The 19,912-nt window shown below is 44.1% G+C and overlaps 1 protein-coding gene across 4 annotated transcripts in view; it reads right to left on the reverse strand.

The window, feature by feature from the left end:
- Positions 1–19,912, reverse strand: part of pard3 (par-3 family cell polarity regulator) — a 983,322-nt gene that overhangs the window by 309,833 nt on the left and 653,577 nt on the right. For all 4 annotated transcript variants that reach the window (XM_033042021.1, XM_033042037.1, XM_033042013.1 and 1 more), the window contains exon 16: positions 11,789–11,972. In XM_033042021.1, coding sequence (XP_032897912.1) covers positions 11,789–11,972 — 184 coding nt within the window. The remainder of the gene's footprint in view (positions 1–11,788; positions 11,973–19,912) is intronic.

Below are 19,912 nucleotides of genomic sequence, written 5' to 3' on the forward strand. Positions count from 1 at the left end.
GCATTTAGAGTATAGTGTTCAGTTCTGGGCACCGTGTTACAGGAAAGATGTTGGCAAGCTGGAAAGGGTACAGAGAAGATTTACGAGGATGTTGCCAGGGCTAGTGGGTCTAAGCTATAAGGAGAGGTTGAGTAGGCTGGGACCTCATTTCTTACAGTGCAGGAGGATGAGGGGTCAGCTTATAGAGATGTCTAAAATCATGAGAGGAATAGATCAGGTAGATGCACACAGTCTCTTGACCAGAGGACATAGGTTTAAGGTGAAGGGGAAAAGATTTAAGAGGAATCTGAGGGATATCTTTTTCACACAAAGGGTGGTGGGTGTATGGAACAAGCTGCCAGAGAAGGAGGAGACTATCTCATCATTTAAGAAACAGTTACACAGGTACATGGATAGGATAGGTTTGGAGCCAAACAAGAGCAGATGGGACTAGTATAGCTGGCCGGTGTGGGCAAGTTGGGCCAAAGGGCCTTTTCCCACTCTCTATGACTAAAACAGACATTAGGAAATTTGAAGCACATGGAATGAAAGGCATTGAGAACATGGATATGAAGTTGGCTGATGAATGGTTATTTTCCTAATCGGAGAACGATAAATAGAGACATTCCACAGGGATTGATTCAGGGCCACTGCTTTTCTTTTGATGTTGACTTCGGGGGTGCAAGCCACTACTTCTAAATTTGCAGATAACACAAAACATGGCCGTGCTGCGAACTGTGAAGAGAATATAAATAAGCCGATGGAACGAGTTGGCACATGGTCGGCGAAGTGTAGCGTGAAAGTATGAGAGGGTAGGAATAAAGGACACTTCTAAAAGCAGTGAAGGGTCAAACGAACCAGGAGGTGTGGGTAAACAGAAAATGAATGGACATAAGAAAGCAAATGAAACAGACACACTATTTTCAGCTTCAGTACTGGAGGCATGCAGAAGCAGGGAAATTTGAACTTTTGTGAATCATTGAGCCAGTCTCAATTGAAGTATTACACAAAATGAAGATAGGCACAAAAAGCTGGAGTAACTGAGCGGGTCAGACAGCATCTCCGGAGAAAAGGTATAGGTGATGTTTCGGGGTCTCGATCCGAAATGTCACCAATTCCTTTTCTCCAGGGATGCTGTCTGATCCGCTCAGTTACTACAGCTATTTGTGTCCATCTTCGGTTTAAATCATCATCTGCAGTTCCTTCCTACTCGATTGAAGTATTTGTGCTATATTCTAATCACCACATTGTTAGAAGGATGTAGCACATGGGATTAGGTCCAGAGAAAAATGCTTCATGGGATGAAAGACACCGCGGGCAAGGATGGATAGGCTAGGAATGTTTCCTCTGGGGAGAAGGCCAAGGGGAGATTTTACTAAGTACATAAAATGAAGGGGTTGTGGACAGAGTGAATATCGGAAGGTTAGCGTTGGAGAGATTAAAGACAAAAGTACAAAGTAAGAAAATAAAGGGAATGGAAATTAAGAGTGATGTGAGAAGAAAGGCAACTTCTTGAGCTACAGCAATGGTTGAAATTGGATTGGTGGCTGAAGCCATGTTTCATTGAGGCCTACAAAGGAGGCAGTTGGATAAGTTTAGTTTAGTTTAGTGATACAGTGCGGAAACAGACCCCTTCGGCCCACCGAGTCCGCACCCACCAGCGATCCCTGTAACACTTTCCTGCACACACAAGGGATAATTTATATTTACACCAAGCCAATTAACCTACAAACCTGTTTACGAAGGAACTGCAGATGCTGGAAAATCGAAGGTACACAAAAATGCTGGAGAAACTCAGCGGGTGCAGCAGCATCTATGGAGCGAAGGAGATAGGCAACGTTTCGGGCCGAAACCCTTCTTCAGACCTACAAACCTGTATGTCTTTGGAGTGTGAGAGGAAACCGAAGATGGAGAAAACCCACGCAGGTTACAGTAAGAACATACAAACTCCATACAGACAAGCACCCGTAGTCGGGATCGAACCTGGGTCTCCAGCGCTGCAAGCGCTGAGAGGCAGCAACTCCACCGCTGTACCACCATGCCGCCCGTAGTGTATAGTGATGAAAAAGTTGCAGCAGTACAGTGAAGGTGCTGTTTGCCAAAGCTAGATGTGTGCTCTGATGTTGAGCCGGTATAGACATGATGAGCTGAGTGCCCCCCACTCTGTGCTGTAACCATTCTACGATTTGAAATGGAGTCAAAAATAGATTCAATCTCTTTTACCGATTTTCCCCCTGTATCCAAAAGGCCTCGAGCTTGCTGTCAGGATTTTGGTAACTTAAAGGAAAAAATGCGTGTAATGCAAAAGAAGGCATCTTTATAACAATGTGTAGGATGGAACTGCAGAAGCTGGTTTAAACTGAAGATAGACACGAAAAAGCTGGAGGAACTCAGCAGGACAGACAGCATCTCTGGAGAGAAGAAATGGGTAATGTTTTGGGTTGAGACCCTTCTTCAGACTCAACTTTTGTTGTCTATCTTTATAACAATCCCTATGTGTGTATTTGATATATAAGTTTACCTTGCTGGATAGTAATCAGGGACAGGAACTCAAGCTGATCGTTCCCCTGGTTCACCAGTCCAAAGATCAGCGTTTTAATCATTCTCAATACTTTTGTTTTAAATCATATTACGCGGGCTCTAACCTAGTTTGAATTGATTCTTTGTCAAATTGATAAGACAGTGGCACCAGAATGAAACGAAGAGCAAGTTATTCTGCAAGATCTCATGTCCCGGCAAATGAGATAATTTGGGCCGTGGACAGGGCTCCAAAAAAATAATAAAATGAGGGAAAAATTGATAGATTTAAATGGATCAAAGAACATCCTTAGGACAAAGCTGCTATTTGTTAATGATAAGCAGAGTGGAACAGGAAGGGACAGCGTTTAATGGCAACAATGCATCTGGGGAAGTAAGTCGATAGAAAGGAAAGATGATAAAAAGCTCAAACTAAAGGCATTTAGGCTGAATGCATGAAGCAATTTTACAAGACAGAACTGACAACCTAAATGGAGACAAACAGGTTTAACCCAACAGCTGTTATAGACAGGTGGAGGAAGGAACTGCAGATGCTGTTTTAAATCGAAGATAGACACACAATGCTGGAGTAACTCAGTGGGGCAGGCAGCATCTCTGGAGAGAAGGAATTGTGCCATTTTAGGTCGAGACCCTACATCAGACTGATTATAGATTATGGTTATAGATATGTGGCTGCACAGTGAGGATGGTTGAGAATTGAACAGTCAGTGAATTTTACATTTGGAAGCTTGTGTAAACATAAATAATATATTTGCTGCTTTTGTATATAGTTATGGAAGTAAGTTAATCATAGAGTTGATGCAATAACATCAGCATTGGTAGGTAGCAAAAGCATAAATAAGGCCCTTCCATCACAACCTTCTATTAGTAAGTCAGTTCTGAATCCATACGACCACATCGCTGTGAACCCCATGCGTCTTAATCCTCTGGATTAGTCTATCAAGGGGAGCATTAGCAAATGCCTTACCAAAGTCCATTTTGACGAGTTCCACCACCTGATTGATCAGCTTTGTCACCTCCTCATACAACTCGATCAAGTTCGTATGGCATGAATTGCCGTGTACAAAGCCATGTGGGCTGGGACGCTCCCGGCAAATAGGACACGCCTTGGACGACCCGTCCGGTAGGCCCGGCTCACCCGCCGGGGTCTCTGGTGGGATCGGGGAACCACCCGAAGGCTCGGTAAGGTCCGCCCGGAGGCTAGCGGTCGGCGGGAAGTCACGCCGAGCCTCGACGGGATCGGGGACCCACCCGAAGGCTCAGCAGATGGCGTAACCGGGAGGGATCTGGAGAATTCGGGCGCGAGGGGCAAGGAACGGGAGAAGGATGAACGGGGTAATGCATCCAGCACCAACAGGTGGGCTGCAGGAGGCACCCCCGGGACACAAAGATGGCCGGGCGAGGAGAGGAGAGTGATGTCAGTTCACGGGAACTGCTCCAGTACATCGAACACACAGGCCGACTGTACATTGGACTTTGAATAATGGCGCCAATAATGGCGGCGCCCACTTGCGTAACATATGCAAAAAGAATTTAACTGTGTGGTCGCATATGTAATAAATAAAGTACTATTGACATGCTGACTGTCCCAAATTAGCTCATTCTCTTCCAAAGGGTGAGCCTATCCAGAAGACTTCAATCATTTCCATACCATTATCAGTCTTTAATTTCATGCTTTGTTGCTATTGCACGTCTCAAACAAAGGAACAACAGTGGGCAGTCTCTGGCAAGGCCCCAGTGTGTAGAATGTCATAAGGTCATAAGTGATAGGAGTAGAATTAGGCCATTCGGCCCATCAAGTCAACTCCGCCATTCAATCATGGCTGATCTATCTCTCCTAACCCCATTCTCCTGCCTTCTCCCCAGAACCTCTGACACCTGTACTAATCTAGAATCTAGTTATCTCTGCCTTAAAAATATCCATTGACTTGGCCTCCACAGCCTTCTGTGGCAAAGAATTCCACAGATTCACCACCCTCTGACTAAAGAAATTTCGCCTCATCTTCCTAAAAGAACGTCCTTTAATTCTGAGGCTAAGAACTCTAGTCCTAGACTCTCCCACTCGTGGAAACATCCTCTCCACATCCCATCCATCCAAGCTTTTCACTATTATGTATGTTCAATTGAGGTCCCCCCTCATTCTTCTAAACTCCAGCGAGTACAGGCCCAGTGCCGACAAACGCTATAACTATGAAGTTTTGGATTGTGCTTTCAGTGAGAGATTTGTGTACAGCCTCAAACACAAAAGCTTTCAGCTGAAACTGCTAGGCATGAAATACCACGACATTTGATGTGGCATGTAGGATTGCAACTAACATGGAGTGGGCAACTAAAAAGAGGGTCAGACCAACTATGCCCAGCCTTAAATGGCCAAATTCTACAGGTGCACCATAAGAAAGCATTATATCAGGAAGCATTGCAGCTTGGTTTGGGAACAGCTCTGGAGATCTCCCAGAGATGCTGCCTGTCCCACTGTCACATAAACCAACCTCCCTTCCATTGACTCCATTTATACCTCACGCTGCCTCGGCAAGGCCAGCAGTATAATCAAGGACGACTCGCACCCTGGCCACTCCCTCTTCTCCCCTCTACCATCGGCCAAAAGGTACAGAAGTGTGAAAACGCACACCTCCAGATTCAGGGACAGTTTCTTCCCAGCTGTTATCAGGCAACCACAACCAGAGAGCAGTGCTGAACTACTATCTACCCCATTGGTGACTCTCGGACTATCCCAGATTGGGCTTTGCTGGCTTTACCTTGCACTAAACGTTATTCCCTTATCATGTGTGTATATACACTGTAAACGGCTCGATTGTAATCATGTATTATCTATCCACTGACCGGATAGCACGCAACAAAAGCTTTTCGCTGTACCTCGGTACACGTGACAATAAACTAAACTAACTAATGCTATCCTACAATAAAGGGCCAACACCCAAAGATGGGGCAATACCACCTGAGACATCACTAGGACCATGGCAATGGGTGATTTGGTATTCCAATGATCCCATGATTATAAAGAGAAAGCATATTAAATCGTCTCCCATTGCTCAGTAATGTGCATTCAATTGCTATGCGGTTTAACATCCCGATCAACAGAACATAACATTGAAAACATTTCTCTGGGTCTTTATTTTGCACACAAATTTTGTGCAATGTAATTTTGAATTTGTGAGAGAGTCTGAGTCATTAGAACAGTAAGCATGTGTTGGAAATGGCAATGAGTAGTCCAAATCGGCAGTCCAAAAGCAGTAGATCAGTTCAGTAGTACAGTGTGAAAACAGGCCCTTCGGCCCATCGAGTCCGCACCGAACAGCGATCCCCACACATTGGCACTATCTACACACACTGGGGACAATTAACCTATGAACTGTATGTCTTTGGAGAGTGGGAGGAAACCAAAGTTCTCGGAGAAAACCCACGCAGGTCACGGGGAGAACGTACAAACTCCATACAGACAAAGCACCCGTTAGTCAGGATCGAACCCGGGTCTCTGGCGCTGTAAGCGCTGTAAGGCAGCAACTCTACCGCTGCGCCACCGCTTCCCTTTTGGAAATTACTGCAGAATCGAATGATAACAGTCAGAAGCACAGCTGAAGAATATGAAGTGATGTCGACATATAGATTAAAAAGTCAAATATTATTCAAGAGTCAATTAGTGTTCAAGAGTCGCAGAACACCAACAAATCAAGACGTTGCAGGCTCCTCAATATCAGAAATGCGTACAGGATTAAGGAGGTCAAAGCAATTAAGGAAACCACTCACGCTGAAGGAGTAATATCTGTTGATAACTGTGAACACTGTTTGCACAGGTCTTCTTCAAAGTGGGAAAGGCAGTGCAATTTATTGCTAATCATGTGTGCCAAGCAAATTCCTTGCTTTAGGAGTTCAAACATCAAAGCTCCTGTGATATAGAGTTGTAATAGACTGCAGAAATTAGCAGAGCTTGAGCAGCATCCAAGACAGGCTTGGCTCGCCTGTCGGGGGTCAGACATCAGACGAGGACTCGCGCGGTGGGCCTGCCTAGCCCGTTACGGTCTCAGGCAGGACCGGGAATGGGACCTGAAGGCTTGTCGGAGTCCGCCCGAAAGCTCTCGGTCGGCAGGACTGGAAACCCGCCCAAAGTCTCATCGGTTAGTGGGACCAGGAGTCCACCCAAAAGCTCACGGTCGGTAGGACCGCGAACCCGCCCAAAGGCTCATCGGAGTCCGCACGAAGGCTCGCGGTCAGCGGGACACAAGTTCACACAAGTTCTAGGAGTATAATTAGGCCGTTCAGCCCATCGCGTCCACTCCGCCATTCAATCATGGCTGATCTCTGCCTCCTAATCCCATTTTCTTGCCTTCTCCCCGTAACCCTTGACACCCGTTCTAATCAAGAACTTGTCCACCTCCACCACAAAAATATCCACTGACTTGGCCTCCACAGCCGTCTATGGCAATGAGCTCCACATATTAACAACCCTCTGACTAAAGAAGTTCCTCCTCACCTCCTTTCTAGCCCGAAGGCTCACGGTCGGCGGGAAACCGCCCGAAGACTCGGCAGACGGCGTAACTGTGAGGGAGCTGGAGAAGTGGGACGGGAGGAGCAAGGAACGGTAGGAGGGTGAACTGGGGTAATGCCTCCAGCGCCTTCAGGTAGGCTGCAGGAGGCGCCCCCGGAATATAAAGATGGCTGGTTGAGGAGAGGAGAGGGACGTCGGTTCATGGGAACTGCTCCTGTACATCGAGCACGCAGACCGAATGGACCTTGAACTTTGAATAACGGCGTCAAAAATGGAAGCGCCCACATATGTAATAAATGCAAAATGATTTAAGCACTATTGTATTGTATTGTATTGTATTGTGTTTAGCATTCCACTGCAGGTCCACCACGGCCAGCTGGAGTTCTTGGGTGCCACCACTTTAATTCCCCTTCCCATTCTCCTCCCAACTTGTCTATCTTTCGACTCCTAAACTGCAAGTGAGGCCACATGCAAACTAGAGTAACAGCACCTCGTAACCCAGTAGTGATCAGGCAACTGAATCATCCTACCACAACCAGAGAGCAGTGCTGAACTACTATCTACCTCTTTGATGACCCTCGGACTATCCTTGTTGACTTTACCTTGCACTAAACGTTATTCCCTTATCATGTATCTATACACTGTAAATGGATCGATTGTAATCATGTATTGTCTTTCTGCTGACTGGTTAGCACGCAATGAAAAGCTTTTCACTGTACCTCAGTCCACGTGGCAATTACCTAAACTGAACTATTCAGAGTACAGATAGACACAAAAAGCTGGATTAACTCAGCAGGACAGGCAGCATGTCAGGAAAGAAGTAATGGGTGACGTTTCATGTCGAGACCATTCTTCAAACTGGTTAGGGATAAGGGAAACGAGAGGTGCTGACAATGATGTAGAGAGATAAAGAACAATTAATTAAAGATATGCAAAAAAGTAACGATGATAGAGGAAACAGGCCATTGTTAGCTGTTGTTGGGTGAAAACGAGAAGCTAGTGCGACTTGGGTGGGGAGAGGGATAGAGAGAGAGGGAATGCTGGGGCTATCTGATGTTTTAGAAATCAATATTCATACCACTGGGCTGTAAGCAGCCTGTGAAATATGAGAAACTGTTACTATCTAAATGGCGTCAAGTTGGGAAAAGGGGAAGTACAGCGGGATCTGGGGGTCCTTGTTCATCAGTCTATGAAAGTAAGCATTTAGGTACAGCAGGCAGTGAAGAAAGCGAATGGCATGTTGGCCTTCATAACAAGAGGATTTGAGTATAGGAGCAAATAGGTCCTTCTGCAGTTGTACAGAGCCCTAGTGAGACCACACCTGGAGTATTGTGTGCAGTTTTGGTCCCCTAATTTGAGAAGGACATTCTTGCTATTGAGGGAGTGCAGCGTAGGTTTACAAGGTTAATTCCCGGGATGGCGGGACTGTCATATGCTGAGAGAATGAAACAGCTGGGCTTGTACACTCTGGAGTTTAGAAGGATTTAGAAGGATGAGAGGATATCTTATTGAAACATATAAGATTGTTAAGGGTTTGGACACGCTGGAGGCAGTTCCCGATGTTGGGGGAGTCCAGAACCAGGGGCCACAGTTTAAGAATAAGGGATAAGCCATTTAGAACGGAGACGAGGAAACACTTTATCTCACAGAGAGTTGTGAGTCTGTGGAATTCTCTGCATCAGAGGGCGGTGGAGGCAGGTTCTCTGGATGCTTTCAAGAGAGAGCTGGATAGGGCTCTTAAAAATAGTGGAGTCAGGAGATATGGGGAAAAGGCAGGAACGGGATACTGATTGGGGATGATCAGCCATGATCACATTGAATGGCGGTGCTGGCTCGAAGGGCCAAATGGCCTACTCCTGCACCTATTGTCTATTGTTCCTCCAATTTGCATTTAGCCTCACTCTGACAATGGAGGAGACCTAGGACAGAAAGGTCTGTGTAGGAATGGGAAGGAGAATGAAAGTGTTTAGCAACTGGGAGATCAGGTAGGTTCAGGCGGACTGAGCGAGGGTGTTCAGCGAAACGATCGTCTGATTTGGGAATAATTGTAAGATTTATATTCATAGGACAAGAATAAGAAATTACTTGGTGTCTAAATGTTACATTATGCTCATAGTTCCTTGGCTACTTTAAAGAGTCTCAGAATCAATAAAGGTTTAGACTATATGTGTTGGAAGGAACTGTAGATGCTGGTTTACATCGAAGATAGGCACAACATGCTGGAGTAACTCAGCAGGACAGACAGCAATTGCTGGATAGAAGGAATGGGTGACGTTTCGGGTGGTGACCCTTCTCGAAACGGCACCCATTCCTTCCATCCAGAGATGCTGCCTGTCCCGCTGAGTTACTCCAGCATTTTGTGTCCATATTCGGTGTAAACCAGCACCTGCAGAAAAAGGAGAGCAGCTGGTGGAATTGAGTGGGTCAGGCAGCATCTGGATGAAGGGTTTGACACAAGCACCTGACTGCACATGTCCCTCCACAGATGCTGCCCGAACCACTGAGTTCCCCAAGCTGTTCTCCATCTTTTTGCTTCACTCTCTGCCATTCTGAAAATGAAAGTGTTGCTGAGCAAACGCATCTGCAGTTGATTAATAACAACTTCCAGGGAAAACAAAAATGTAAATATCGGTCCGCAAAGTTGAACTGTGAATAAGTTGACTTCTTCTTATGAACAGAGATCTTTGGAAAATAAGCTTGCAATATTAAGAATGTGCAAGCACACAATAGGAAGGATCAATATTGTTTTAGGAAAATGAAGCCAGATTACAATCACTTTCTTCTTTTTGACTTATTCGATTTAATTAATCCTCAGCATTACTCTTTAATTACAAGATAATTTTCTTCAAAGAACTGCCATTAATCTCTGAAGGCTCAATCTCCTGTTGAAATTTAGAACAGATGTCACATTTGTTTATCTAACCCCTTTTCCCAAATTCTCATGATTATCCCGATACTTGGTGGCAAATCCCATCAGTAACCTTCATTTCTTCATGTCCTCGATTAATAGCAGGAAATTAAAAGCAACAGTAAGTTTTCCTATGAATTCTTAGCAACCCTTGGAATGTCTTGGGCTGTGAACTCTCTGATAAACATTTATTTTAAAAGGCTATAAATTTTCAAGTCCGGCTCTATTGAGGATTAGAGTAATACTTATCAAAGACACGTTTGCTTGTTCAATGCTCAATCTGTATTAAGGTAGTTTATCTCAGTCAAGTTAATGCTTGAGATGTTCTCAGCATCCTGATGCACAAAGGATGCAAGAATCTCCCATCATCTAGATACGTGCATTGTAAAATCTGTTTGTCAATTGGGGGTCGCATTTATATTACCTACGATGGCTTTTAAGATGAAATATCTGCAAACACGCATTGTCCAGGTTCATACCAGAAAGAAAATGATCAAGTGAAGCATCAGAAGATGCTTAAATGTGGCAGCCTATTCAATTTTAGTTTAGTTTAGTTCATTTATTTATTGTCAAGTGTACCAATATACAGTGCAAACAGCTAACAATGGCCCGTTTCCTTTACCTTCATTACTTTTTTGCATATCTTTATTTTATTGTTCATTATCTCTCCACATCACCGTCTCTATCTCTTGTTTCCCTTATCCCTAACCAGTCCCGCTGAGTTACTCCAGCATTTTGTGTCCATCTTTGGTTTAAACCAGCATCTGCAGTTCCTTCTTACACATCAGTATGCTGTGCTGGCACAACCTAATCGACCTTTATTAGGTGCTTTAGAGATATTAAAAAAAAAAAATTTTAAGTGCGATATTGCTTATGGAATCACGGACCCAAATTAGCAGGTGAAGTCCAAAGGGAAATTAACTATCTCTGTTCGAGACAGTCATGATATGTAACAACTTCCTATATAATTACTAAGGAAATTTAACAGACGTGCTTGAATTACAATTGATGTGAAATTCACCTCATAATGCTGAAAGTCAAAAGTGACACGGTGAGCTGATTTGCAATATACATAGAATTCCACACAGTTATGCTGCAATAAAAATGATAATTAAGAACTTGCAAAGAAAAACATGTAGCTTAAAGTCTCTCACCACGACTCCAAAATCAAATTTTAATGAAACTGTTGTGGAAAAGCTGCAAGTGCCGACATAGTCCCCATTGTCCAGAAGGTATGTGACCAATACGTAGTCAATGCAGATTCAGCCGATTTAGTTAGTCAAGTGGGAACAATAATGGCACAGTGGCAGAGTTGTTGCCTTACAGCTCTTACAGCGCCAGAGACAAGGGTTCGATCCCGACTACAGGTGCTGTCTGTACGGAGTTTGTACGTTCTCCCCGTGACCGACATGGGTTTCCTCCAAAATCTTCGGCTTCCTCCCACACTCCAAAAATATGCAGGTTAGTCAGTTAATTGGCTGGTATAAGCGTAAATTGTCCCTAGTGTGTAGGGTAGTGTTAATGTGTGGGGATGGCTGGTCAGTGCAGACTCGGTGGGCTGAAGGGCCTGTTTCCGCACTGTATCTCTAAACTAAACTAAAAGAACCATTTAGTTTTAAATGGATAGCAATGTCCTTCTGATCTCTATCAAGTGGCTCCTGAAGCCTGCACAGTGCACTGGTGATCACAGCAAGTTTGGATCAACTTAGATATTTGGAAGAAACAAAACTAAATGCATTAGGAAGTCATGGTGTGATTTGGGATCACAGTTCGGACACTTTTACAGATCTTGCGTTCTTTTCCATATCACAATCCAAACAACAGTGAAATAGTTCGAAAGAATATAACAATTTACTTACCCATCTGTTTTATCTTTATCAGGTTCTTTCACCCAAAGACCTGAAGTCACAGAATTCATTTCTTGATGGTAACCCGGAGATGACTGGTTAGACAGTCGAGGATGATTGCCAGATGGTCTGTCATCCTCAATTATAACGATATCATCTTGGGTCATGTTCACTGTTGGGGACATTTGGTAGTTGCCTGGGGTTTAGGGAAAATAAAGGTTTATTGCATACATACTCTAACCAGCACCAGAATCATATTTTAAAGTACTTCTAAAATGCACTGATATTTATTTTTCAATCTACTCTTCATTCTTTTTTTGCATGATAAAATCCCAGTTTCCACCATGTAAAGGATACATGAGAGTACTTTTTTTTTCTGGGCCCCGTAGAAGATGCGTGGGGCTGGAAACTGGAAGTATCATGAGCTAATTCTGTCACCACCATCATCTATTGCAACAAGTGATGGCTTCCACTGATTCTCGCCGGAAGCTTGCGTCCTTTTCAGAATGGACGATGATAGCGATGTCAACATTTGTAACAAGATGGACATGAAAAAAATAAGATTATTTTTTTGGGACTGAATCTCATTTGATTTTTTGTGTTTCAATATAAATTTCCCTTCAATGGATGGATTTACATTTCCTTTCCTCAGTTTGATTAAAATGAATGTATCATAGAGCCATAGAGAGATACAGCGTGGAAACAGGCTCTCCGTCCCAACTTGCCCACACCCGCCAACATGTCCCAGCTACACTAGTCCCACCTGCCCGCGTTTGGCCCATATCCCTCCAAACCTGTCCTATCTATGTACCTGTCTAACTGTTTCTTAAACGTTGGGATAGTCCCAGCATCAACTACCTCCTCTGGCAGCTTGTTCCATACACCCACCACCCTCTGTGTGAAAAGGCTACGCCTCAGATTCCTATTAAATCATTTCCCCTTCACCTTGAACCTATGTCCTCTGGTCCTCGAATCACTGGGCAAGAGACTCTGTGCATCTACCCGATCTATTCCTCTCATGACTTTATACACCTCTTTAAGTTCAACCCTCATCCTCCTGCGCTCCAAGGAATGGAGACCCAGCCTACTCAACCTTTGCTGATAGCTCAGACAACTACACTATCAGTCAATGCAAGGCTGCACATATTATGCACCAGACCTTTTATCTTGTCTATGCAGCTATAGAGCTGTGGAACAGCAACTGGACTTGTAGAATTTGTGTACAATTTATGTTTTGTGTGTTGCCGGAGTCTGTGTGCCTGTGATGTGGATGCAAGAAATATTTCAATGTGCTTATAGCTCACCAACAAACTCAACTTGACTTAACTTGACTTAAGTTTTAGTTTGAGTTTAAGAGGTACAGCAGGGAAACAGGCCCTTTGGCCCATCGGATCCGCAACAACCAGCGATCCCTGCATATTAACACCATCACACACACACACACACACACACACACACACACACACACACGCACACACACACACACACGCACACACACACGACAATTTTTACATTTATACCAAGCCAATTAACCGACAAACCTGTACGTCTTTGGAGTGTGGGAGAAAACCGAAGATCTCAGAGAAAACCCACATGGGTCACGGGGAAAACGTACAAACTCCGTACAGACAGCACCCTTAGTCAGGATCGAACCTGGGTCTCTGGCGCTGCAAGCGCTGTAAGGCAGCAGCTCCATCGCTGCGCCACCGTGGCGCACCCTGACTTTACATTCCTCCACAGAGAAAACTAAAAGTTGGGAGCTGGGGTGCACTGAAAGGAAGGCACACTGCCAATCCAAAACACTGTCCAACTCATCTCTGAACAGCTGACAGAAGACGTACACCATTAAGAAGCCAGAGGGAATTGAGTTGCTCATCCAGCCTTTGGGCTGTGAAAAGGTGCATCATGACCATTTGAAGAGACAGAGGAGGTGGAGAGAAAGGCAAGGTATAACAGGAACAAATACTGGAACCCTATGAATCCAAAATCTTTCATTTCACAGCTATCACGGTAGAATCTGAACATATGTCCAGATCAATAGCCCAGGCTACTGAATACTATTCTGCTTTCAGTATGCTCAATGGCCTCCATTGTTTTAAATATACCATGAACGTTTCAGGGGTTACACAGTCCTTGATACCTCATAGTGAAAGGCAGGGAAGGGATAAAAAAAGGTCAAAGCACATATATGAGAAGATGAGATGGCAAGAGATAGGAACCTCACAATCCTATGTTTGACTAAATATTTTCCCTCCTCTCCTTCCTTTCAAAATGTTACAACAATAAAAATGGGAACAAACATTCTTCAGTCTGAAGGAGGGTCCTGACTCGAAACGTCTCCTATCCTTTTTCTCCAGAGATGCTGCCTGACCCACTGAGTTACTCAAGCACTTTGTGTCCCCTGACAGAGGGCATTTGTGGCCAACCTTGATTGGTCCTGGTCTTTTCTCGCCTCCGGCTCTTCACCTCCCACCACCCTCTACTTTCAGTCTGAAGAAGGGTCCCGACCAAAAAAGTCACCCATCCTTTTTCTCCAGAGATGCTGCCTGACCCACTGAGTTACTCCAGCATTTGGTGTCCATAATGAAAAATGGTTCTTCATTTCACAAAATATCAGTCATGACAATTTTATGTGAACAGGATTGCTGCTATCATATATCTCCAACGAAATTTAGTCAGGCAACACGAAATTGTGAAAGATGATGAACAAAACGATTGCTAACCATGTGTCTTGGCAGAGAAAATGGCAGAACAGTTAAAGAAACTAGGAAATGTGCACACAGAATCATCAAGGACCACAGCCACCCAGCACGCAGACTGTTCTCCTTGCTACCGTCAGGCAGACGATACAGGAGCATAGCTGCACGCACCACCAGACTTAAGAACAGTTTTTATCATCCGGCCATCAGGTTTCTGAACGCATAAACACATCATATATGTTGATTATTTTATTTAGTATTGTCTTTTACCTACCAATGTCACTTTTATCTTAAATTTTTTAATCTTATTTTTATCCTTGTAATATCATTGCTGAGATGATGCGTTGTCTTGTCAAACACATTTCATTGTACCTGTGTTAACCTACATATGACAAATAAAACTGAACTGAACAAGTACTTTGGTTCTGTCTTCACGAAAACACGAACAATCTCCCAGAAATACTAGGGGACCGAGGATCTAGTGGGAGGGAGGAACTGAAGGAAATCCACATTAGTCAGGAAATTGTGTTGGGTAAACTGTTGGGACTGAAGGAAGATAAATCCCCAGGGCCTGATGGTCTGCATCACAGTGTACTCAAGGAGGTGGCCCTAGAAATTGTGGATGCATTGGTGATCATTTTCCAATGTTCTCTCGACTCTGGATCACTTCCTGTGGACTGGAGGGTAGCCAATGTAACTCCATTTTTTAATAAAGGAGGGGGATAGAAAACGGGGAATTATAGATCAGTTTGCCTTACATCGGTAGTGGGGAAGATGCTTGAGTCGATTGTTAAACATGTTATAGCCACGCATTTGGAAAGCAGTGACAGAATCTGTCAAAGCCAGCATGGATTTATGAAGGGGAAATCATGCTTGACTAATTTTATAGAATTTTTGGAGGATGTAACAAGTAGAATGGATAAGGGAGAGCCAGTGGATGTGGTGTATCTGGACTTTCAAAAAGCCTTTGACAAGGTCCCACACAAGAGATTAGTGCACATGGTATTGGCGGTAGGGTATAGACATGGATAGAGAACTGGTTGACAGACAGGAAGCAAAGAGTAGGAATTGACGTGTCCTTTTCAGAATGGCAGGCAGTGACTAGTGGGGTGCCGCAAGGCTCGGTGCTGGGAACCCAGTTATTTACAATATATATCAACGATTTAGGCGAGGTAATTAAATGGGACATCTCCAAGTTTGCAGATGACACAAAGCTGGGTGGCAGTGTGAGCTGCTACGAGAATGCTATGAGGCTGCAGGGTGACTTGGATAGGTTGGGTGAGTGGGCAGATGCATGGCAGATGCAGTATAATGTGGATAAATGTGAGGTTATCCACTTTGGTTACAAGAACAGAAAGGCAGATTATTATCTGAATGGTATCAGATTAGGAAAAGGAGAGGAGCAACGAGACCTGGGTGTGTTTGTACATCAGTCACTGAAAGTAAGCATGCAGGTACAGCAGGCAGTGAAGAAATCTAATGGCATGGTGGCATTCATTGCGAGAGGGTTTGATTTTTGGAGCAAGGAGGTCGTACTGCAGTTGTACATGGCCCTAGTGAGACCGTACTTGGAATATTGTGTGCAATTTGGTCTCCTAATATGAGGAAGGACATTATTGCTATTGAGGGAGTGCAGCGTAGGTTCACCAGGTTAATTCCCGGGATAGCGGGACTGACATATGATGAAAGAATGGATCGACTGGGCTTGTATTCACTGGAATTTAGACGGATGAGAGGGGATCTTGTAGAAACAGAAAGAAACAGAAAGATTGGACAGGCTAGATGCAGGATAAATGTTCCTGATGTTGGGGGGAGTCCAGAACCAGGGGTCACAGTTTATGAATAAAGGGGTAGGTCATTAAGGACTGAGATGAGGAAAAACTTTTCACCCAGAGAGTTGTGAATTTGTGGAATTCTCTGCCACAGAGGGCAGTGGAGGCCGATTCACTGCATGTTTTCAAGAGAGAGTTAGATATAGCACTTAGGGCTAACGGAATCAAGGAATATGGGGGAAAAGCAGGAACGGGGTACTGATTTTAGATGATCAGCCATGATCATATTCAGTCATGGAGATGAGATCGGAGATAAGGAGACATGGAGATGAGATGGAGAATCGGAGACGAGGAAACACTTTTTCTCACAGAGAGTTGTGAGACTGTGGAATTCTCTGCCTCAGAGGGTGGTGGAGGCCAGTTCTCTGGATACTTTCAAGAGAGAGCTAGATAGGGCTCCTAAAGATAGCGGAGTCAGGGGATATGGGGTGAAGGCAGGAACGGGGTACTGATTGGGGTTGATCAGCCATGATCACATTGAATGGCGGTGCTGGCTCGAAGGGCCGACTGGCCTACTCCTGCCCCTATTGTCTATTGAATGGCTGTGCTGGCTCGAAGAACCAAATGGCCTTGTCCTGCACCTATTTTTCTATGTTTCTAGGTCTTCATTTTAAGAAATCTGAGTTACTGCTTCAGGGTGTGAGATTGCTGTGATCAAGTCAGGGAACTAGTACATAGGGCTAAGTTCACATCTTGCCATTTTGAGTTTAAATGCAAGTTAATAATTGAATTTCAAAGAAAAAACATAGATAAGCAATGGTCAAAATTCAATTATGAATAATGAGAACAAAAGCCAACAAACTGGATCAGAATATTCTGAGCTGGTCTGATGAACATGTGAATCAAGACCACAGTAATGAGCTTAACAATATGCTGCCTCCTGAAATGGTATTGTTAGCTACTCGGGTCAGGGATAAAGTAGCGAGGTCAATGATGCCCATGTCACACGCTATAAATTACTAATAGCGCTGTGCCTCAGTGCTGTTTAAAAAAAAAATATTAAAAAGTGTACAAAACCATGAGAGGAATAGATTGGCTAGATGCACAGAGTCTCTTGCCCACAGTAGGGAAATCGAGAACCAGAGGACATAGGTTTAAGGTGAAGGGTAAAACATTTAATAAGAATCCGAGAGGTAACTCTTTCACGCAAAGGGTGGTAGGTGATTGCAACGAGCTGTCAGAAGAGGTAGTTGAGGCAGGTACCATTGCAACTTCTAAGAAGCATTTAGACAGGTATATGGATAGGACAGATTTTGAGAGATATGGGTCAAATGTAGGTCAGTGGGACTAGCGTAGACGGGATGTATTAGCCGGTGTGGGAAAGTTGGGCCGAAGGGCCTGCTTCCATTCTGTAAGGCTGTAATGACGAGTAAAATTGGCTAAAATCACTAAATAATGTTTGATGACAACCAAACAATATGCACTTGCATCAATGAGAAAGTAGATGCTCAAGACAGTAATGGCTGAGTAAAACCAACAGAGGAAATGGATACATTTTAATCACAGAAACAGTACACATTCAACTTAATTAATGGTTCAACTTATCAACTAATGTGGGGAAATGCTCTCTTTCGACCCTCCCCTCAACAGATGTGAAGCGATTCAAATCAGAAGTGTAATTTGTCGATAACACACATAGCTCCATTATTATTGAAAAAGCATTTTACCCTCAGAGACACAATGTATTTACTTAATGACCATCTGCCTGGAAGTATTGACTCTGGAGAGGGTCCAGAGGAGGTTTGCATGAATGATCCCAGGAATGAGTGGGTTAACATATGAAGAGTGTTTGACGGCACTGGGTCTGTGCTCAATGCAGTTTAGAAGGATAAGGGGGAGACCTCATTAAAACGTATCGAATAGTGAAAAGCTTGGATCGAGTGGATGTGGAGAGGATGTTTCCACTGATGGGAGAGTCTAGGACCAAAGGTTATAGTTAGAATTAAAGGACATTCCTTTAGTAAGGCGATGAGGAGGGATTTCTTTTGACACAGGGTAGGTAATCTGTGGAATTCTTTGCCACAGAAGGCTGTGGAGGCCAAGTCAGTTGATATTTTTAAGGCATAGTTTCTTGATTATCATGAGTGTCAGGGGTTTATGGGAATAAGGCAGGAGAATGGGGTTAGGAAGGAGAGATAGATCAGCCACGATTGAATGGCAGAGCAGACTTGATGGGCCAAATGGCCTAATTTAACTCCTATCACATGACCTAATGGCCTATTTGGTGTGGAAGAAATTCCACTTTGGGCAATACTCAGATTAGCCTCGAACTACGGCAGCATGATGACGCAGTGGTAGAGTTGCTGCTTTACAGCGCTTGCTGCGCCGGAGACCCGGGTTCGATCCCCACTACGGGTGCTCTCTGTACGGAGTTTGTACGTTCTCCCCAAGACCCCGCAGGTTTTCTCCAAGATCTTTGGTTTCCTCCCACACTCCAAAGACGTACAGGTTTGGTGGTTAATTGGCTTGGTATAAGTGTATTTTGTCCCTAGTTTGTGTAGGGTAGCGTTGATCGCTGGTCGGCGTGGACTCGGTGGGCCGAAGGGCCTGTTTCCGTGCCGTGTCTCTAAACTAAACCAAACTAGCGTGCAAAAGTGCTCAGATTTCAGCAAAAATTGATCACAGCATAGAGAATGTACTCCAGTGATGACTTTAAACCTCTGTTCTCTCCTGCCATGTTAAGATTGATTGTCTGTAATAAGCAGGTGCTGTTCTGAATAAAACTCCAACGTACCTGCATAATACATATTACATCAAAATAAAAAGGATGGAGTCGTTCCATGTTCCAGAAAACTCAATTTATTCATTGAGATTCCATTTGTAAATGGCTCACTTCTAATCGGCTCGTAACTTGAAAAAATACTTTTTTATTGCAACTGTTTTCTGAAGCAACTCTCAGAGTATATGGGGGCTGGGTGAGAGGAAAGTCGGAACTGGAATAACTCGCCAGCATTTGTTATCCACATTCGAAATTAAATGGTCCAGAACCGAGTTAAAGGAGATCTGTAATGAACAGAGTAAAACAATCTGGTACATCTTATGTAACAAAGAGCGGCAAGGTGGTGCAGCGGTAGAGCTGCTGCCTGTAAGGTACCATTTACAAACACCCCTGTAGTCAGGATCGAACACAGGTCTCTGGTGCTGTAGCACCAGAGACCTGTGTTCGATCCTGACTACAGGGGCGTTTGTCTGTACGGAGTTTGTACGTTCTCCCCGTGATCTGGATGGGTTTTCACCACGATCTTTGGTTTTCTCCCACACTCCAAAGACATACAGGTTTGCAGGTTAATTGGCTTGGTATAAGTGTAAATTGTCCCTGGTGGATGTAGGTTACTGTTAGTGTGGGGGATCGCTGGTCGGCTCGGACTCGGTAGGTCGAAGAGCCTGTTTCCGCACTGTATCTCTAAACTAAACTAAACTAAACTAAATTCCCAGTGGACATAGCCATTCAAAGTAAGCCGGCCATTAGAAAAGGCAAGAATACAATGGCATCCTTGTGCCCCAGTGCCTTGAAGCCAACTTGGGTTTCTTTACATGACATAAGCATATTACAGACATGACTAGGTGTTCCTTTCACTGCACGGAAATTCCATTATGTCAAAACA

This window comes from Amblyraja radiata, chromosome 2 (assembly GCF_010909765.2).
Source record: "Amblyraja radiata isolate CabotCenter1 chromosome 2, sAmbRad1.1.pri, whole genome shotgun sequence".
Classification (NCBI taxonomy): Eukaryota; Metazoa; Chordata; class Chondrichthyes; order Rajiformes; family Rajidae; genus Amblyraja; species Amblyraja radiata.